Raw genomic sequence first — 23,248 nt, forward strand, 5'->3', positions numbered from 1 at the left:
GTTCGCTTTGAAAAAAGTGTGAGCCTAGACCACATGCAATGTCTTCCTGCTTGTCACGCGCATCAACCTGCGCACCTGAATTTGTGCCAGAAGATCCAAGAAGATGGAATAACGGGATAACTTCCAGATAGTTTAATGGAGAAACTTGTGACAAACAGCTGGAACTGATGAAGTGATCAGTAGCATTAAACCTATATCCTGCAATACATCTGTCATGGTCATCATGATTAGTCAACTTTTGTCTTTAAAAAAAAATAACAGAAGAGAAGTTGCTAAATGTGACGCCCACAACCGATGGAAGTGGAACTTGCACTCGAACTCGAAACAAGTGGTGGTGAACAATCTCTTCTCTGTTTACAAAAGAAAATGGCTTTCGAAATGTATCTGGACCTTTTCTCACAGCCCTGCCGCTCAGTCTACATTTTTGCAAAGAGGAACAACATTGATTTTGACTTCAAAAAGGTTTCGCTGTTGGCAGGTATAGTTCAGCTCAATTACACTGCAGTAGGCCTATAGCTTATTTTTTCGTCGCTACAATAATGCTACGTATTATGCTGATATTTAGAAAACATATTTTCAGTTATGAAATGCGAGGCTAGTGATATCATTTTCATGTTGAATATCCTATGAAACATTATCTTATCTCGTAGAAGGTTCTTTAAATGTCATATTTGTTCGTATTACATATTCCTATAAGGGTACAATCAACAAATGGGAAATTGATTCTGTAGGCTATGTAGAAACAGATGGGAAGTATTCCTGCATCGTGTAAAACATATCATGCCTTTCATGCTTGAGAAGTAAAATAATAGATTTTATCCAAATTGGCCATTTTCACTTAGTGGGATTCATGTAACATAAACATTCAATAGAAAAAATCCTATCTGGACCAAATTCGTACTTGATAATGATTAAGATCAGGAATCCAAAACATGGTCACAAGTCACCCATGAACTCTCCAAACCCCTCCGTTACAAGATATGATCAGCCCATGGAATATCAGTTCTCTATGGCTGACAGAGTGTTCCTGGTTAATCTGGTAATCTGAAGGTTGACCTGTCCAAAGGTTAGTCAAGGAAATGTTGTGTCGAATGTACCAGAGTATGTCCACTAGATGGCGCTGGCCAAGCTATTAGGTGTATAAAGTATCCGCTTGTTAAGTCTGACGTCAAAAGTGACGTTTAGCCATTTCCGAGTCCAAACCAGAAATTCCCTCCACCAGAGTACCTGTGAACTACAGCGGTAGAATGACAGTTTAATCGTTTTTTAGACTCTGATCTATTCATACAACAAGGGACGCAGCACTTTCCCGTTTTCTCCATATTGTCAGGGTATTTGAGCCTCGGAAAAGCGCTATATAAATATAATTAATTATTATTATTATTTCGGCATTTCGAAGACAGCGCCTCAGCCAACGTTGGACCCGGAAACACGTCACGACTTAACAAGCGGATAAGGGTCAATGACGTGACGTGTACATTTTGTGTCCGAATGTAATCTTTTCTATTAATATATATATATACATTGTTAACTAACACTATTTGCTGTCCTTTATTGAATACACAAAGAGTTTATGGTGATTTGTTACAAATTCAGGCACTCTCAGCTCTTTAAAGGGTTGAAAAGTCATTCGGTACAACCGTCCGAACACAAATGCAACCAGCTAATGTGCCATTAAAATATCTAAAATGATATTACAACTATTATATAAACATTCTGGCATGATTTTACAAGGGTTTATAACAATATCCTACAAAATGGTTAAGGATTTTTATGTAGAAATGTTTGCTTTCCTCAAATCCCTTTTGTCACGAAACATTTATTTCACTGATGTCATTCGGAGCAACCAATTTCAAGGCACCATTTTGGACCAAATCAACTGATAATCATCATGTGACAGGATATGACATCATTAAGACCCTCGCAGGAGGCAAATTTGCGGAACCTAGGATGGTAGGGGAAGGTAGGGCAATACCGCTACCTGATTGGTTGGCGAAGCACTCGTGAAGAGCCCCCTCATTGGCTGGTGAGTCTACCATCTAATTAGCCAGACTCCTTGCTATAAGCTAGCAATATTGGGCTAACGTAAACGTTATAATGCTGAGCTAGCAATATTGGGCTAACGTAAACCTTATAATGCTAACTGAATGCGCTAGCAATATTGGGCTAACGTAAACGCTAGCTAGCTTCAAGTTATAGTTACTTAGACTAATGTTACCAGGGCTCTCAAGTCTCACGCATTGGGCGTGAGACACACAGGTTGAAATGCGGCGTGTGAACGGGTTGAAATGCGTGTGTCTCACGCCCAATGCGTGAGACTTGAGAGCCCTGTGTTATAAATAAAAGTGTGCACTCATCAGGTACACTCATTATGCACGTTTTATTCTAATATGAATTTCAGTAGCCTATTTATCTTTCAGAGAAGTTAGAAGTCATAAGGAAACATGTTTATTGGCTGGGCAACACAGTGTAAATACAGTACTAGCCTGACCTTGGTCATGTGAACCAGCTTCATAAAATAAACCAGAAACACTCATTCTGCAGTCTGCACGTTTTATTCTGATATTAACCAGCTTGTTAACATTCAATTTGTCACATTGTTAAAACATTGTATACCCACAAACCATATTACTGCATAAGCAACCACACAGGGGAAATACAGTATCAAAGGAGCAGTAATGTCCCAAAAATACATTTCAGAACTTTAGGAGTTGTTTAAACTTGAACTCTCTTAGATTATATTCAAGCCGATCTTCAGCTACTGGCAAACATCTCCACGTTCAGCTGCGTTAGCAGGTTCTGGCAATCTGAGGAAAAGTAATTCAATTACTAGGACAGCTACAGTGTGTGTTGACGCAACTTCAGGGGAGTGTGTTCATTTTCTGCTGTGTTGGCCACCCAGGGACACACCATCAGACACACACTGAGAGAGGGAGTGTGGTGCAGATCTTCTGGGCAGTGCACCGCTCCCCTCTTTCACTTTCCCATAGTCATGCTCCCTCCGGACTCTTTTAGGAGGCCGCCCGGTGATCAGTGCCCGTCTGCCCCCAAGTCGAGCCACAGCTGTAGGCTGGACTCCAATCTGCGTGCTTGTTTGCAAGCCTTTTCTTGGTTGCATGTTGATACGCTTGGCTGCAGCACCCCTTGTCTTACCGAAAGTGGACAGCACTGAGATCAGCCCACTGTCTGTAGTGATCTTTTCATCAGAAGAGACGAGCGATTGGATGGGGGCTTGGAACGTGTCATCCCGTCTCAGTTTGTCCATCAGTCCGTCAAACATCATTTTGAGGCGATCTCCGAGATGCTGTCTTTGATTGGCTGACGCTTCTCCAGGTGCGGGGCCTTCTCCAGGTGCGGGGCCTTCTCCAGGTACGGGGCCAGTTTGCTCTCGGGTGCCTATTTTGCAAGAATACACAGTGTTAATATCAGTATGTTAATGCAAGTAGGGCTGCAACTAACGATTATTTTTCTAACCGATTAATCTGCCGATTATTTTTCGGTTAGTCGATTAATCGGATAACATTGAAAAAAACTGATTTCTTTTGCAAATTTTATTTTATGTTTTCTAAATCAGCCAGGCCTATACATATACATGTGCAAAATGAATAAGTATTAATAAAAAATAATAAATAATATAAATAAAAAAGGCTTTGCTACATCAAATAGGTTTAACAACAGGCCATGGACTATGGCGGTAGATTGTTTCAATAAAGTAGTTGAACTCTAGCTCAATACATGCATTGTTTTAGGTAATAACTTTGCTTAATGTAAAGGTCAGTAACCCAAAGTGCAATATAGGCTACAGACAAGACACTAATGTTTTTATATAACAGATATGCTCCAAAACAATGCAATGTGTCCTCTCACTCCATACAATAGGCTAGGCGACAGTCAGTGCCTCACTCTAACTCACGGGTAGCTTGGTAGGCTACCACTAGCTAGCCTTTAGCTTATCACCTCTGCTCTACCACTGACGTTAGCCAGCTAGCTAAATACACTTGTCATGCAATATTGAATTCATGAATGCGAGCAAACACTCACTGGCTATCGCATTACATTACAGTAATTTAGCTGACGCTTCGCCAGAACTCACAAGTGCATCTCCTTACTAATACAAGTGACTATGAGCATGCTCCGGTGCTGAAGGCATAGAATCCGAATAGCAAGCAAAAAATTATTCATTCATTAAGAGGGAGAATCTATTAGATAAACGAGAAGAACTAACTTAGGCCTACAGCTGTGCCAGTGAAACAAATGATCCTCACTTCAAAACGCAACGTATGGCATGGGTACAGCCAACGTTAAACTCGTATAACTTACCCTGCTGAGGGTAGCTTTTAATGTGACGATTTCGGTCGAGTCGTTTTCTCCGCCTCCGCCATGATTTAAATGTAGCCGCCGCCGCGGCTCCGCAAGACAGCGTGGCGTGCGTCAACAGGAAGTAGGTTTGTTATGGAACAAGACCCGACGAATCGATAATGGAATTTGTCGCCAACGAATTTCATTATCGATTTTTAGCGATTTCATCGATTCGTTGTTGCAGCCCTAAATGCAAGCATGGTGTTTTATGCATTTTTCCAATTGGTACACATATGTATGACGTAAGTATATCATACTGTAAGTGGGCCCACTGTTCAGTTTAATCAGCTGGCCTGAGGTGGCCTTGAATGTGATAATGTCCTGCTGAAAAATACTCACTTGCATTGAGTTGAGTTTCCTCAAAGTCTTCCTCCCTCTCAAACTCCAAACCCTTAAACCAGTTGTCTGGTACGTTGAGCTTTCCTTTTTGACAGACAAGAGGTACACAGAGTCATGAAGTAAGCAATACTGTTCATTTTTGAGAGACTGTGTGTATAATATATCAGGCGAATGGACAAGCAAGCCAAGTACTATACCTGTGGCAATCTCATAAAAGCACTTCCTTGCAGTGGATGACATCACTGGAAAGGAGTGGCTGCCTTGCACGTTGAAGGCCTGCATTACCGCATGCTGGTGCTTGCAGAGAGCCCCATTGTTGCCAACTGGACAGGTGCACATGCCCACAGAGACATTCACCAGGTACACAGCTTCTCCAGATTCACTGGGAACCGCATAGTTGGATTCATCTTCCTAAAATATGAAAAGAGATTAACGTTGAAGATAATATTACGAAAAAATAAGCTCAGGCGTTACAAAATAAACGTAAAATACTTTGTGATCAACATTTTGTCTTTATGTATACATTTTGTTGGTAAGTAGCCGTGTAAGAAGCCCAGCTGCCTAGGTTTCGCAAAGACGCAGCCGTGTAAGAAGCCCAGTAAGCCTGTGTAAGAAGCCCAGCTGGTCAGTATTGAAAGATCCCTTCAGTGAGTTACAAAACCCCTCAGCTAATGCCTCTGGGTTCAAAACGCACTGTGGTAGTGACCGTTTTGGGTGTACGCCCTTACATATGCACAAAGAATACACACCTTGACGATTCTGTAGGACACACAACGTCTTTGTACTTGGACTCCCGCTTCGCAGTACTCTTATTTGTGGCATCCAGTAGTCTCCTGACATAGTATGCCTCCTGCCTGGTGAAGATGAAGTCTACCAGTTGAGTGATGTTGTAAGCCTTCAGCCTGTAGGGAAGGGAATAGAGAACTGAATCGTTTCAGAATCAGAATTATACCTCTGAGAATCACGATACTATAAAGGAAAAGATAAGCATTGTAATTCATGGTGCGTGTGTGTGCGTGTGTGTGTGTGAGTGTGTGAGTGTGTGAGTGTGTGAGTGAGTGAGTGAGTGAGTGAGTGAGTGAGTCTTTGTGTGTGTGTGAGAAAGTGTCTGTGTGTGTGTGTGTGTGTGTGTGAGAGAGAGAGTGTGTATGTGTGAATGGCATTGCATCCCTACCTGTAGAAGATCCTGTCCTTCAGAACCCTCATGGCACTCTCCACAAAGTTATTCGTGTTGTTGCCCCGTGTCGGAAGGCCTGAGCGGAGACAGACAGCCCAGTCCATGCGTCGTGTGAACACTGAGGCCAGATGGTCCCTGTAGCGCTGGTGTTTCAGTACCGTCGGGTCCTGGAGAGCCTGGTGGTAGGAGGCCTCTAGGTCCTGTGGTGACACGGCGTACACCAGACGTTTAAAGATCTCTAGGAGACGCTGCCGGTCCCCCTTCGGCACCTGTGATGGAAATGATTGAATGAATGAAATGTTATTTATATAGCGCATTTCATACCCAGAGGCAACCCAATGTGCTTCACAAAGGAAAGGAGGGGGTGTATAGGCCCCACCCTTTCAGCACCATTTTTCAGGGGGAAGCAAAAAAACTTTACCCATGGGGCCAGTAAGAAAATATTACTGTATCAAGCTTCTTCATATGTTACACTAGAGCAGTGGTCTTCAACCGGGGGTCCGCGACCCCTAGGGGGTCCGCAGAAGTACTGCAGGGGGTCCGCCAATTTTTCACCAAAATAATCAGTGAGAATAAAAAAATATAACAAATGATATTGAGTAAAGTACAAGCATTAATAGGCAATAATAAGCTACTTTTGACAAAAACTATTTACAAAATAAATGATGCCCATGATTCTAGTCTCACATAACGTCAGCTGAAAAAAAAAAAAAAAAAACCTGTCTAGCAAGCTAGGTGTTGGCTAAAACGCTGCAGTTCGGTCTTCATTGCGAAATTAACGTTAATTAATAACTAGCATAACGTTACTAATTTAGTTAGTTTGATAATAACAAACCCGCCTCTTTGCTTCTCTATGCGCCGCTATAACGCGCTCCTTTACCATTCCGAGGTCAGATGGCTTTCCCGTGGATCAGTATTGGCGCGCGTCTTTGAATTACGCACAGCTATTGTCGTGTATTCTTATTGATGATGAATCAAAGAACAGTTAGTTTAAGACAATTTAATCAGTTACAGGCAGATTCATACGTTACATGCGTTCTCCATGGACATCAGGGTGGGAAGAGGGCTCTCTGTGTTCCTCTCTCCCCTTTCCCCTCCAGAGGGGAGGGGCCAGCGTGCATGTGTGTCCCTGCTCAACCCCCAAAGGTCCCTGCTGGTCATCTGTGTCCCTGCATGCCCTGGCATGTGTGTGTGTCTAAAACATACCACATATTCATACATAGATCATACATACTACAGAAATGTACTACACATCCCCCCTCGGACCACCCAGAGGGTGTTCCGAAACTAAACCACCATAAAACAAAAACAAAAACACAAAACCCCACAAAATATCCCAAAAAAAAAAAAAAAAAAAAATTTCTTTTTTTTTTTTTTTTAAAATAAAATTAAAAATTAAAAAATAAACAACAACAGACAGAAAAACTACACCAACACACAACACAAGAAGCACAATAACACAGACCAACCCAGGACCAGTATTAGGAACCAAAGATATCATAAACAAAAAATAGAAAACAACCAATAATAAAAAGAATTTTGAAAATAACAATCACAATTAAACCAAACACAGTTTATCATGCACAAATCAATACAGAAACTTCCAACGACCGATGTTTTCTTTGTCCTTGAAGCGTCGGGGTCAGAGGTTACTAGCACTTGTACCCAGTTGGAGAACAGCCTTCACCGCTGTCTCAGATTGATATCCTTTCCCAGTCAGGAGCTTTCCATTTTCGTTGCGCTAGGAACAGAACCTCTCTCCTAGCTTTGTATAACCCCCACATCACTTCTCAACTGACCTCAATCACACGATATAGAAACAAACAAACAATACACAAATAATGACATTCAGTTATCATAACACATAATTCTCCAACAGTAAGCATAGGCCAAAGGGAATGCATTAATGCATAGATCTTCACCTCAGGTGAGGACTAGTCTTCTGAAAAGTTCATTAACGTGGACTGAGTGACTGATTTTCCAAAAACAGTCAATGAGGCCCTGTCTCCTAAGAAAGTCAAAAATCATGTCTGCTATAATAGGTGCTCCTATCTTGGCAAAATAAGTTTCCCATGCCCCTAAGACCGTTTCCAGCCATGCTATCATCTGCTGTCCATTCCCGTCGTTCCCTTTGATCTGCTGCTTCACTACCCTATTCATAGTCTTTAATCTTTTCCTAACTGGTCGTCGTCCGTCAGTGTCATTGAGGTTAAGGCAGCCGCCTGGTCCCCTCCCACGCTGATCAAGGTCTGGGGAGTCGCCCTCAGCATCATCTGAAGCATGGTGCAGGCACTCGCCAGCATCCCCAGTAGCACAGGTGTCCAGGCTTTGGACACCCCCAGGCTGGACCTCCAGACTGTCAACACTCTCTGCTTCGTTGGTTTCTGGTTCATTGGCATCTGGACAGCTTTCCGCTGTCCCCTCGGTTTCAGGCACTGCCGGTAATGTCACTGGCTGTAACACTGGCATTGCCACTGGCTCTGGCAACACCACAGCATCTCCTCGTAGCTCCTCCTTCTCAGGTTCTCTGGGGACCTCGGCACCTGTTGGCACAACATCCTGCCTACTCTGTACATCCACCCCCCTGTCCACCACCCGTGGCCCTATTGGGGTAGGGATATGCCCAGACACCACTGGTGTACCCACTCTGATGTTGTTTCTCCAACAGACCCCACATTGACCTAAAGCATGGTCAATCTGTTCCATCAAATATGGACTCCAAAACCCATATTTCTTGGTGATCTTGCGTCTCACCTCCCCCCTAGCCACATGTGCTAATCCATGAGCTTCCTGTATTAACATGCCTAATAAATCTGAGGGTGCTACAACCAACCCCTCATGATTCCTCCATAGACCTGTGTCATCCTGACTTGCCCCCCTTGCTAGCCAAACGCTCTTGTCTAACGTAGTCACTCTACTCTGTAACATCAATAAATCCTCAAGTGTGACCATGCCCTGTAATTGCTTTTCATGTGTGACCAGAAGACCTTTACCTGCCTTGTCTGCTCCTGTAATGGCTTTGGCTGCATCCTCTGCAGCCCTGTTACCTTGTGTGACATGTGATGAGTCAGACCTGTGTGTGGCACACTTCACTATAGCTAATTCCTTTGGCTTCATCATGGCTTGTAACAGCTTCATGATCTGTGCGTGATGCTGTATAGGCGTACCATCAGTTCTCTTAAAACCCCGCCCCCTCCATACAGCTCCATTAAAATGACAAACATTATGTGCATAGGCAGAGTCGGTGTACACTGTCACTCTCTGTCCGGTTCCCAAGTTGCATGCTTCTGTGAGGGCAATCAATTCAGCCAACTGAGCCGAGCAAGGCTGAGGAACTGCCTCAGCCTGTTCTACAATAAACTTTGAATTTTGTGCTTTAACTAAGGAATACCCAGCGCACAAAGTTTCTCCTACCCCGTAACAAGACCCATCAACCCAATATTCTATATCAGCTCCCTTTAAAGGCAAAGCTTGTAGGTCTGTTCTATGCTTAATCACTTTGGCTGTCGATGGAACCTGAGCACCGCTGTCAGGTGTGCATTTTACTGTACAGTTCAATTGGCATAGAGCATCTCTCCCTAGCAGCCCTGTTGGCGTGTGTTCTGACACAAGTGTTGACAGAGTTGCTCTCTGTCCCTTGTACTCTAAGTCTACAAGCTCAGTTGTAGGAATCAGCTGTTTAATTCCCTCAAATCCGATTGTCTTCACATATTCTCTAGACATAGGGAGGTGCGTGGCGCCTTCAGGCTTCTGTGTCACCACCAGCTGGCACCTCCCACTCGGATCTTCCGGGCACCCCTATAGGCCAGCTGCTGGGCCTCCGTAAGGGTTCATCACTCCTGGAGCAGGTGTAGTAGGGGGCCAATATCCTCCTCCTTGGCTCCCCCCTGCGCCCCCCTGGGGCCTGTTGCAGCAGGCACAGGCTAGATGTCCATTCTGGTCACATTGGCATGGTTCTAGCATCTCCTTCCCTGCTGCTGTCCATCCCCCTGGTGGTGGTCCTTGGCCAGGCTGTGTGTACATCTGGCATGGAACCGCTTGCACCCCTGGTGGCCCTTGTGGGTATGGATACCCCCCTTGTGGCCCCTGTGGGTAGGACTGGTAAGTAGCAGGATACCCCCCTTGTGGCCCCTGTGAGTAGGACTGGTAAGTAGCAGTCTGCACTCCAGGTGGCTGTTGCTGTGGGGCTAAAGCCTGCACTCCCTCTATGTTCCTCTTGCTTTCAGTCAATTGCAAATGAGTCAATATTCTGAGGGATTCTTCGTCTCGTGCCTTCTGTATCTGAATGTTCTTTCGATATAACTCAACTTGATGAGATACGTGGTCTATATAAACAGCTTTGTTCATGTGTCGTAGCCCCACCACTTCTGCTAGCTTATCCTTAACTGGGGTAGGAAGCCCTTCTTGTATTTTTTCCCTGATTATGGATTTTTCTAAGGGGTTATCTTCAGCGTCTTTCCCTGTCACACTTCTCCATTGAGCGTGCATACGGGCAACATAACCCCTAGGATTCTCATCCCCCCCCAGTGGCTTCACAATGATATTGTCTGGGTGAATGTGAGTAGGGTAGGTCTCTCTGATTGCTTTCCACAGCCTGCCTCTGTTTGCTGCGAAGAGCTCTGGATCATAAACTGATGTATTGATATATCTATGAAGTCCTGCCTTCATCAATATTTCCTGCATTGTATCCAATCCTGCAATAAAAGCTAAGAGTCTTTTCAGGTCTCCCATCGCGACCTGCGTTCCTGTCAGTATCACGTCGACCTGTCGCGTCCACGAATGTCCTCCCTCTTGAAGAACTGGGAGTTTCTCGATCACTTCAGACAAATCTGTATGATGCCACGGATGATATTCCATCTTGTTACCCCGAATCAGCACTGGACAGTTCTTTAATGTATTTGATGACATTCGGTGACAATCTCCCTCTTTCTCCGGGCGTCTTCTCCCACCTTTCCTTTCGGCTGTGGCTATCATCTTCCTGCCCTGCGCGTTGTAGCCTCCATCTGCATTGTCGTCATCACTTGAGTCTGCACTGCCATCTTCGCTGTCATCTTCCTCGTCACTCCTGTCGTCCCCTTTTCCCCTTGGCTCCTTCTTCTTCTTCTGGGAATGATCCTCCAGTGCCTTAGCATATGGAGGGGGACTGGAGGCAGGACACTGAGCTATTTTCTGTCCCTCTACCTTAAATAGATCTAAAATAGCTAACTCTAACTTGCGTTTCTCTGATCTAATCTTTCCTCTTTGATGTGCTTTGTGCCCATTGATAAGTATTTCCAATGTTGCAATTAATTGTAAATTAATGCTGCCCTCTTTCGGCCACGGCTGTTCAATGTATGCCCAACGGCTATTCCATTTCGTTGACATTTTGCTAATTTCCCTAACAAGAGGATTCATTTTTTCCACTATAGCCATAGGGGATAACGTAGCCAACATTCCACGATGTTCACTAATATCTTTTAACAGCTTCGTGGAATTCGACCCCATTCTACTTGGCTCAATATGCTGACAATATTCTATATTAGATAAGGTGTACGCTTCTTACAACCCACCTTATTTTGTCTTGTTTGCTAAACAAATGCTAGTCCAATATAACTGTATTAACCATCCCCACAAAAACCCTGCAACTTCAGAATAACAGACTTGCCTCTTGTGTATGTCAGTGCAGTATTAACTTAAATCTAATAGCTGTGTAAGTACTTTATACTTAAATGTGTTTCCTAATTGTTTATGAATGTGTCACTTAATTACTCATTCAATACTAATTACAGTTCTGGTCAACACAATTATTAAATCACAAAGGCTGATCACACCTAAGTATTCACCGATCCACAAAAACCCTTTTACTGCTCAACTATCAAATATGTACTATTCTGCTATTCCTTAATCAAACACTGTGGAAATGACCTAACTAAAATAAAAGATGTAAATTACAAATATTAATCACAACCTGTACAGAAATCGACTTGTTAAGTGAAAGGAATGAATGATTAGTTAGAATTATTCACTATATCATCATATACATTGATTTAAAACTTATGGAATCAATCAATTGTTTTGGGAAACAGAAAATGAATGATCTGAATAATTAATTCAACTGATAAGTAATTAATTAAATTAATTAAAGTAATTTAATATAGAACAATCATTTAACCATCTATTTATTAATGTATTGGACTGTTTCATCGACCTCAGCTGTATCTCCCTGAGGATTTAGTGTTTTAAAATGTATTGTCGTATTTCGACCAGCAGATGGAGCTGTGCTCCGGCTAACGCGCATCGATTGCGCATGCGCCAACTCTTAGCCAAGGCTATGAATGTTTTAACCGTAACTCTAAACTATTTAAAATACCCCGAGATCAATTCACCATATCTCTATCTTTTCTCTATCAATACTAGTCTATGTGTATGGTTTTATCGTTATCTTAAAGAGATGAGTACCGAGATCTATCAAACTCAGGTTCCCTTCTAAAGGAATGTTCCACTGTGTGTCTGCGCTTTTTGCAAAGCAGAAAGAGGGAAGGGCTTTATTGTTCTTGAAAGCCCACGGCCGTATTGGGGCCTGCTTAAAACAATCTCTTTAACACAACTACTTTTCACGACACAGCAATATCTTTCAATCCAGTTAAACCACTATTTATCTCATTCAAATATTCTACGTTCACGCTTCCCTCACAAAGATGGCCTCTGTGCGTGTCCTTCCCCAAGGACAAAGAAAAATGGCGTCTAAGAATGGACTCTCCGACACACTGCAAATGGCCGCCCACACAACGGCGTCCTCTCACACAGACAAAGAGTAATGGCGTCCACAGCTCTGCTCATATGTTCTTCACTGCTACAATAATGCTCTTTCACATATCTTACAAAATAGACTTCATAATCCACCCACACTCCAACACATAAACACAACCTCACCGAATCTTACACAGACACACACACGATATTCCAATACCGTACAAACAAACCTTACCATTAAACACTATATTTTACAAAAAACGGGCTTCCAAGTCCGGCTCTCACCACCCATCAGATTATGATTATGAAAAGTTTGCTTCTATTCCAACAAGATTACCGTTACACAGATTCTTTTGACTATAACTTATCTGAGATTTACAGTTTATTTTAAACACACCAATCGACTAGAGAGAGATTTCTGCAGAAAATCTACCTTTTTCGTCGAATTGAAGAGTCCGCACAATACTGTAAATTAAGTTATATTAAACTCCGTCGCTTGCTCGCCATTTACTGTCGTGTATTCTTATTGATGATGAATCAAAGAACAGTTAGTTTAAGACAATTTAATCAGTTACAGGCAGATTCATACGTTACATGCGTTCTCCATGGACATCAGGGTGGGAAGAGGGCTCTCTGTGTTCCTCTCTCCCCTTTCCCCTCCAGAGGGGAGGGGCCAGCGTGCATGTGTGTCCCTGCTCAACCCCCAAAGGTCCCTGCTGGTCATCTGTGTCCCTGCATGCCCTGGCATGTGTGTGTGTCTAAAACATACCACATATTCATACATAGATCATACATACTACAGAAATATACTACACTATCCACGAGATTCTGCTACCGCGCGGAGCTGGCTGCGCATTTCAATGCATTTCCGCGGATTCCGCGGTGCCCTCGCCTGACGTGAAATGCGCAATTGTTGATCACTTGGAGGCACTCGAAAGTCAATTTGAGAAGTACTTTTCTGAGACTGAGTCTTGGAGAAAGCACAAGACATGGATACGGTTTCCATGCAAAGACAATGCATCCGACGCCTAAACCTGACAGCCGCTGAGGAAGATCAGCTGATCAACCTAACCACAGATAGTACACACAATAATGTGTACGAGTCACAGCCTCTCACCCAGTTCTCGATGAGCCTCTTGCCTTTTGCAACAACTTATCTTTGTGAAAGTGGATTCTCCTCCCTCACCTACCTGAAGAGCAAATACCGTTCCAGACAGCAGTCTGAGGATGACATGATGCTCTGCCTGACAACCTCCATCTCCCCCAGAATAGACAAGCTGTGTAGGTTAATACGGTGAAAGAAAAGGTGAATGAAGTAAATATAAAAGTTATTATAGGCTTTAAAATGTGAGACATTTAAAAATATATATTACATGTGGGGGTCCCTGTTCTGTTTGTCTCTCGTCCAAGGGGTCCTTGGGTTGAAAAAGGTTGAAGACCCCTGCACTAGAGCCCACCTAGGCTACGGCTCGATCTATACTAAAGCCTGGTGGAGTGGCGTAACCTAACTTCCTTTGATATACCGTGGAAGTGTGATTTGCCTGACTGACTCTGGCTGACTCTGTGTGTTACCTGGCTAGGGGACCAGAACACAGCTTTTAGAATAAAATTATATGAATTTCGATGACATACCCCATGGTGAGTGTCCCAGAGCCACCTCCACATGGCCTGTAGCATGTGAAACACGCAGAGGAGGGGAGTGGTCTGAGGGAAGGTATTTTGTAGTGCCTGTCGCAGGGCTTTGCAGTCGTCAGTCATGACGACCTGTGGGCCTAGTTCTCCTCTTGCATAAAAAGCATCCTCTGGAAGGATGGTCATCAGCAACTTGAGTCCTGCTGTGATGGTCCTTTGTGACTCAGAGGTTGTGATGATGACTCCAAGTGGCAGCCCACCTGCAGTCGAATGGGTCAGCAGGAGAAAGATCCTGCTATTCATGCGGTCACAGTTTCCTGACACAAACAAAAACAAACTTTATTTAGCCATGCAAGTCTTTAAATGACCAATCAGCTTTATGTCCTTCAAACCTGAAGAATCCATGAACATCAGTTCTCCACTGTGTTTCCCAAGCCTGTGGACCCTCTTCATTAATGGAGTGCACACAGCGATGATGGTTTGCTCATCTGTGGTCTCCTCCATCCTCACACAGGTCTCACCCTGCTCCATGTTGTTGGCCTCCAGATGTTGCTGGAGGTTTACTATCATAGCGTTCCCAGATGCTGCTCCATACTCCCTCTCAAAAATTGAATAGTATAATCTGTAATGGCAATAAACAACAAATATGTTTCCATCTTTTGTCCCCTGGGAGATGTTACATGCATTAATGCTTACTTGATTATTGTGACTATTTTTGAATATGCTAACGTGAAACTAACCGATAACAAAAGTAGATATCTGGGCAGATGGACCGATCTGCTGAGGCATATAGGTAAACATCACCCTTCTCCTCCTGAAGGTCGTATTTCAGTGTGTTCAGGGCTGAGGAGGGTGAGTGGCCACTCTAAACGAGCTTCTCCAGTTTCTCCACCGTTTCTTTTGCTACATCCCGCTGCTGTAAGGCCTCGGCACAAGTAAGGCGGTGGTTGTGGGTGTTTTTTATGGTGACATGGAAAAATAACCCCTCTTGGTTGTGGCAATCACCAGATCTACAAAATATGGAACGGAAACATGAGCATGTAACCTCGATTAAACTGTATGTAATGTATATTCATCTCAAAATGATTGTTCCGTTACAGAACAACTTCTGTTGAAAAATAATTATTTCTGGTTGTTACAAATGATTTTCTTCAAGTAACAACAGTTAAAACAGGCACATGTTTAGCTACCTATGTGAGAACTTGACCTTGAGCTTGAACTTATTGAGCAATATAAGAATTCATATTAAATATATCTTTCTAAAATATGTCAACATTTTCAGTGTGTTTTAGCGGTTGTACCGAATGATGTGATATTTGAGGACATTCATAACAGGGAGCGGAAAAGTGCATTTATCAAACATTTAAGAGAGAGCTGGCTACTTTTCTTCTCACTCAGAGGGTCTCCTGCAGGGGTCTTAATGATGTCATATCCTGTCACATGATGATTATCAGTTGATTTGGTCCAAAATGGTGCCTTGAAATTGGTTGCTCCGAATGACATCAGTGAAATAAATGTTTCGTGACAAAAGTGATTTGAGGAAAGCAAACATTTCTCTACATAAAAATCCATAACCATTTTGCAGTATATTGTTATAAACCCTTGTAAAATCATGCCAGAATGTTTATATAACAGTTGTAATATAATTTTAGATATTTTAATGGCACATTAGCTGGTTGAATTTGTGTTCAGACGGTTGTACCGAATGACTTTTCAACCCTTTAAAGAGCTGAAAGTGCCTGAATTTGTAACAAATCACCATAAACTCTGTGTATTTAATAAAGGAGAGCAAATAGTGTTAGTTAACATAATGTATATATAAATATATTAATTGTTAATTTTAGAAAATATTACATTCGGACACTAAATTTACACATCACGTCATTGACCCAGATACAGTTGTGAATTAGCACTGAGAACAAAAAAAATACCGTATTTTCCGGACTATAAGTCGCGGTTTTTTTCATACTTTGGCTGGTCCTGCGACTTATAGTCAGGTGCGACTTATATATCAATAATTCATAATCTCTGACTGACATGAACTGACATACGGTAATCTCTGACTGACATGAACCAAGGAGTAACTTCCGCTAGCGCCTCATACACGATAGAATAGCCATTATACTTGACAATGTGGACATTAAACACGACAATGTGGACATTAAACATGATGTTATGGACCTTATACACAATGTTATGGACGTTATAAACGATATTAAAGTCATTTATTCCTTCCAGAGACTGTTCTATGTTGCTAAATTACCCCCGCGAGGCTATTTTGCTACTTCCGCTAGCGCCACATACGCGATAGAATAGCCATTATACTCGACAATGTGGACATTAAACACGACAATGTGGACATTAAACATGATATTATGGACCTTATACACGATATTATGAACGTTATACACGATATTAAAGTCATTTATTACCTTTCAGAGGCTGTTCAATGTTGCATTGTTTGTAGGCCGCCCTTCATCCTAACTACTTCCGTTTTTCACCAAGCTATCTTTGTCATGGCCTTATACACGATAAATAGTCGTTACACTCGACAATGTGGACATTAAGCACTATATTATGAACGTTATACACGCTATTATGAACATTATACACGATATTAAAGTCATTTATTACCTTTCAGAGGCTGTTCCATCCTGTTTGCTTGCTCCCGCGACGCCATTTTGCTAACCTTCGTTAGCAACGCGCTAGCTAGCCCTGGCTTTACACTCGATAATTTAAGTATTTCTAACCTTTCAGAAGAAGTTTTAACGTGAATTATGTCCTTCCTGGGCTTACAAATCCTCTCATGTCTCTTCACAGTGCCAGACTAGAGTCAAGCTCAACAGGGTCTTCTTTCCCCGCTGATTCCGCCAAGCCCGTTCCCTTGAACCATGCGACTTATAGTCCAGTGATACTTATATGTGGTTTTTTCCTCTTCATGACCCATTTTTGGCCTGCTGCGACTTATACTCGGGTGCGACTTATAGTCCGGAAAATACGGTATTTCATGGACAGTGCCATCTAGTGGCCATACTCTTGTGCTATAGGCCTATAACCAGGGGTGCACATAACTTTTTGGGGCCAGTGCTCAGAGGAGCACCTAGGGATGCTGCTTGGTGCTCCCCGAGCTCGCGAGTCACGACCCGTCCCACAGGATGGATGAAAAAGGGATACATGGATAACTTATATTAGCAAAACGACATTTGTTCATAAATAAAGATGAACGAACAAATGATTGTGTGCAAAACAAAAGAAACAAATGCAAAATCAAATGACTGCTCTTTAAGCATGAAAGTCTGTCAGACTCCTTTAAACACAATGAAATCAACTGACATCTCTTTAAGCACTAACTGAATGTCTGTTCTTTAAACACAATGAAATCAACTGACATCTCTTTAAGCACTAACTGAATGTCTGTTCTTTAAACACAATGAAATCAACTGACATCTCTTTAAGCACTGCTCTGTTCTGTAAACACTGAAATCAACTTTTCAACAAAAAGTTACAGCCTAAGCATTTATTTATGCTACAAGCTTAATCATCATCATCATCATCATCATCATCATCATCATCACTGCTCTCTTGACTGCTGTTAATACTGTCCTCAATTTCAACCATGGTAGAGGATGTTGTAGGCCAGGGGTCGGCAATTAGGTTTGGCCACGGGCCAATTTTTTTTTGAGCCACTAGATGGCGGGCCCGAACATAATCAAAGGCTAATTTAAGTAATTGATTGTTTAAAAATGTGACACGTTCTAATGCTTTGACTTTTCTTTCGACTGTACACATCGCTAGTCAACTAACACAGCTTGTTTTGTGAACCTGCTAACAATGTAAAGTAGTGTTCTAGTTAACTAGGTAGCTGTCCAATCCATTATGTTGCAGTATTTTGGCTTGATTAGCGAGTTTGTGTTGTGATTCTCAACAACGTTGAAACGTAGTTTCACACTTTTCCATATTTTTGAATAATAAATGTGTGGACTGACGATGGAGCGTAGCCTAACTTATTCTAATAATTATGTAACATAGTTTCATTCTGATAATTATTCCCCCCTCCTCCCAGACAAGGTCACATTATTATTATTGGATTGGTTGTTTGCGTGCCGGGTGAAGTTAGCCAAACATTTAACCTGCTAGCAAGAGAAACATAATGTCACTCTCCAAAGGTCTAAAGAGGAAAGTTGACGGTGGAAACAGGGCATTTAAAGAGGAATGGACAGCGAACTATACGTTCATCCTACCTGGTTTCATCAATGCAAAGCCGTTGTGAGAGACATTTTCCGTGCTCACAATGTTCCCTTTCTATACGCGAGTCGTCCTTTTCCTCAATGAATGCGATAAAGACGCACGAGAGGAATCGATGGATGCATAAAAACCTTGAGAACTGCCTGTGGATTAAAGTGACGTCAATATCACCAGATATCAAGCAAATACTGACCGATGGGAGATGCTTTTTGTTTGCGCCGATTTTGTTTTCAATGTTTTTCAGAAAATTAAACAGAATTTGCGTTGTTACTGTTCATATGTGTGTTGCAGTCACATATACGTAAACATTACGTTTGAATGGCTTACTGAGCTCGTGTTATTTTGTTCAAACCACACACGGTATGTCGGCTATTTCAGCACCGTGACGCGTTGTCCACCTGCTTATGATTCACTCTGAGGGGTTCAGCGTCAGTGCGCTTCGGTGCACCTTGCTGCCTGATTGTCTGTCCCTGTGTCATTCACTCTCAACATGGACAAAAGTACAATAAGCATTATTCAGGTGGAGTTCGATTCTCTATTCGGACATTATAGGCGCTATATGTGGGACTGTCGGTCCGATATTATTATAAAAAATTTAAAAAAATAAAAAATAAAAAGTGGATTCTCAAAATAATCTGCTGGGCCAAATATTATTGGTGACGGGCCAGCAATGGCCCACGGGCCGCCTATTGCCGACCCTTGTTGTAGGCTATCACTTTAAATAGCTAATTATTTTGATTGTGCAACAAAGTTTTTTTTTTTTTTCTTCTAATAGAATTCCCAACCATATTCCCTGGGTCAGGGGTCTAGGTGCGATAATGAAGCTGTAAAACAAACGTCTGAACGTTTGAAAGCTTCAGAGAAAAGAAACGTGAAGTCCCTTGGTGTTGTTTTTCCTTTTAGCGACGAGTCGTTCGGGACTGAATTTTCACGTGAGGCGTGATAACCGTGCGATACGCGATACGCGGAATGAAAGTACGAGTTACGATACTTTCCGAATGTTTTCGTGAGGGGAGTCGCCGTGGTCGTCGTCGGTCGACTGTTGTGATGGATTGCTGAGGGGACGGCAAATAGTTACTTAGTGGGGCTTGCAGTGATGCAGCAGTCAGCAGTCAGCAGTTGTATTTTGAGGAAGTAAATTCCTCTCCCAGCGCTTCCAGCTTTTGGTGCGCAAGAGCGCGTTCATGCCGCTGATCTGCCGCGCAGCATGCATTTTGGCGACGCATGCGCACTGGCGCACCAGTTATGTGCACCCCTGCCTATAACTGTATAATGGGACATTAGAATTACAACTTCAATGACTAATACCTTTGGACAGGGCAACCTCCAAAACCTCCTCTAAACCAAAAATATATACTGCGCCATATTGCTTGTCAGCCATTAGAACGGATATTCCAGGGTGGCTGATTAAATCCTCTAAAGGCAGGGTTTGTGTGTCAAAATCCTCTTTAGTTTGTTGATTTGACATGGAATAACCCATGACTGGTTTTGACATGGAATAACCCATGATTGGTTTTGACATGGAATAACCCATGGTTGGTTTTGACATGGAGTAACCCATGGTTGGTTTTGACATGGAATAACCCATGATTGGTTTTCACAATGAGAGTGTCCCACGCTCTCCACCGTCTTGACTTCAAAGTACTGTAGACTAAGTTCATGCACTGTTATCACATAGGCTATTGCTGTGTTGGATACACTATATTTCAGGTGAGCAGTATGGAGAAGAGTTTGGAAAGATCAATATGCTCAGGAAAGCGCCCGCAATCAGAGATGGAGACTTCTGCCTGGCTGAAAGGTGGGAATCATCGACTCTCTGAGAAGAATATTATCTGATGAGACAATATAACACCTTGCAAGACGTCTTGCTGTGCATATTTGCATTTTCATTTTATGATTATTAGTGTTTTATAGCAGTATCGTGCAATTTACCAACGTCTATCTTTTGATATAACTCTTTCTGATATATAATCAGTGGGGATACATTTTATTCTCACCATATAGCCTACAGAAATGTATACATTTAATTTCCAAAGTCAAAATCGTCAGACTCAAGAAAGACCCATCTGTTCAGACTGGCCTTCCTACAGCATGGCATGGTCCTGACTAACACCATAGCTGCCTTTTTGTTGTTTATTGTCCTGCTTCTCTTCTCTTATTTCTGTACAGTGTCCTTGAGTTTGAGAAAGGCACTTTTAAATAAAATATTATTATTATTATTTTATTGATTAATCACTTATAAAACAGCAGTAATATAGTAATACAACACTATATCTATATCGCTAAATGCTTCAATTTATTTATTTCCGACCCCTGGCTTTTAGCACATTGAGGTGGGAAAGATAATGCATTTAAAACTGACCGACTGTAAAGATGTGCAAAATGAACTCTGCATGACCTCTGCAGCATTGCCATCATGATGTACCTGGCAGAGAAGTTCCAGACCCCAGACCACTGGTACCCAGCAGACCTGCAGAAGCGTGCTCTGGTTAACGAATACTTGTCCTGGCAGCACACGGCCATACGTGCACATGGCTCCAAGCTGTTCTGGCTCAGGGTAAGTGCTAAAACACAATCCAGAGTGTTATATTATAATATTCACACAGCATTAATTAATTAATTTTTAAATTAATTTAGCCATTTAGCAGACGCTTTTATCCAAAGCGACTTACAATTACGAATTACAAGGACATTCCCCCTGGAGTAACTGAGGGCTAAGTGCCTTACCCAAGGGCACACCAGTAGTGGTGTGGCTTCAGGCGGGATTTGAACTCACAACCTTCCGATCACAAGTCCAACTCACTATCCACTAGACCACCACTACCCACCCATTATATACAAACCTTGGTCAAATGAGACGACCATGACAGCGTGCACTAACCTGAGGCGTTCAGATATACAGAGTAAATCGAAATATTCTATAAATGATTTGCATCAAAATGCATTTCAATTGGGACTTAAAAGCTGTATGGCACTTATAAACTGTGTACACTTATCCAAAGTAATCAGAAGTCGATTGTATTGTAAACTGGATACAGGATACAGTATGCCTCTGACTGCAACCCAGTTCCATCCATATACAGTACGAACAATTACTAACAGGGAAAGTGAAGCTAGTTCCGTTAGCTAGTTCACATCTGGTACATTTCATATGTCACATAAAGTGCCCTCCATAAGTATTGGAAAGAGGAAGTATTTTGTCTTCTTTTACCTCTATAGTCCAACAGTTAGGATTTGAAATCAAACAATTACTATGAGGTCAAAGTAGAGACTAAGCTTTTTAAACACCCCCCCCCCCCCTCCATGTTTCAGGGCTCCTTGCCTTAAATTCCTTCAGCAAATTAAATGCTCTATTTTCAATTGGATTTAAATATGGAGATGGACTTGGCCACTCTAGAATTTAGCACTTTTTGGCCCAGAAAAACTCCCTAGTTGCTATGGCGGTATGTTTGGGGTGGTTGTTTTGCTGTATGATGAAGCCCATTTGCTTGTGCTTCAGCAGACAAGATCGAATCACTCTGCTGACTTTCACCATTCTGTAAAAGCTCTTGATTCCAAAGATCATGGGGGTGGAGGTCCCTAAGGACAAGATGGACGCAGCCCTGGAGGACCTGGATGGCTCTCTCAAAATCATTGAAGAGAAGTTTATTGCAGAGAAGCCCTTCATCGCTGGAGATCAGATCTCATTGGCTGACCTGGTAGCCATAGTTGAGATCATGCAGGTGAGAGCCAATAACAGTATTATATATGCCCTAAGGACAATAACAGTATTATATATATATATATATATATATATATATATTTATATATATAATGTATATATATATATATGCCCTATGAAAAATAGCCATATCGAAAATAAAAAAGATAATGTAGCCTACTTTTAAAATTCAGAACTAGATGTTTGGTAAGTTGTTTGCCTTTCAGCTGTTGATAACAACATCCATCCATTTCCGTTGTTAAGCTGCAAGCACCACAGGGTTAGGGTTCCATCCATGTCGCTAAAGGAAAATCCAAATCCTGGCTAGACTTATATAAATACAATTAGCCTGGATTTTCTTTTAGCGACGTTGACGGAATAACCCCCCCCCCCCCCCCCCAGGAGTTCCTCTTTAAAAAAAAGCAGGAGGACATTTTCACTTGTCTTATAAGAATATTTCCCACTCTGAGACACTTTTTGTATATCACCCGTGGCCTATCGTGTCTGCTTCCTGGTACCTCCTCTACAGCCTGTTGGTGCTGGCCTGGACGTGTTTCAGGGGAGGCCCAGGCTGCGAGCATGGAGAGACAGGGTCCAGGAGGAGGTTGGAAAGGATCTGTTTAACGAAGCCCACCAAGGGATTGTTGCGGCCCAGGAAATGGTGAAGAACATGGACGCCAGTAAGATGCAGGTCTTCAAGCCCAAGATCATGAAGTTGTTTCTTTGAATAGTCTAATAAAAGAAACGACTACTCTGATAATCAGAAGAAAAACTAAAACCAAGCTTCCTCTATGTCAGCGATTCCCGACCTATGGGCCGCGGCCCTCTGGTGGGCCGTGAGGGTACTGCAAGTGGGCCACCAAATCATGGGCAAATAAATAAAATAAATATATTATATTATTTTAATTTAAAAAATGTATTCATGGTACTGTATTCTTTTCTTTAAAACCTTAAAAAATGTATCATCAGTGTGATAGTACTAGGCCTACTGCACTGTATGTATGATGATTATATGAGGATGCATATGAAATATCCAATAACTTATTAATAAGAGAATAATGATG

General features: G+C 42.3%; 1 protein-coding gene across 1 annotated transcript; it reads left to right on the forward strand.

Moving 5' to 3' along the window:
* The first annotated feature begins 304 nt into the window (after positions 1-304).
* LOC308156612 (glutathione S-transferase theta-3-like) lies at positions 305-23,101 on the forward strand. The gene is made up of 5 exons (XM_080529991.1): positions 305-478; positions 20,195-20,282; positions 20,891-21,041; positions 22,030-22,206; positions 22,714-23,101. Exons 1-5 carry the CDS (start codon positions 367-369, stop codon positions 22,909-22,911), a joined length of 726 nt encoding a protein of 241 aa, XP_080386117.1. The 5' UTR covers positions 305-366; the 3' UTR covers positions 22,912-23,101.
* Positions 23,102-23,248: the final 147 nt, after the last annotated feature.

This window comes from Nansenia antarctica (genome assembly GCF_963989245.1).
Source record: "Nansenia antarctica genome assembly, chromosome: 4".
Classification (NCBI taxonomy): Eukaryota; Metazoa; Chordata; class Actinopteri; order Argentiniformes; family Microstomatidae; genus Nansenia; species Nansenia antarctica.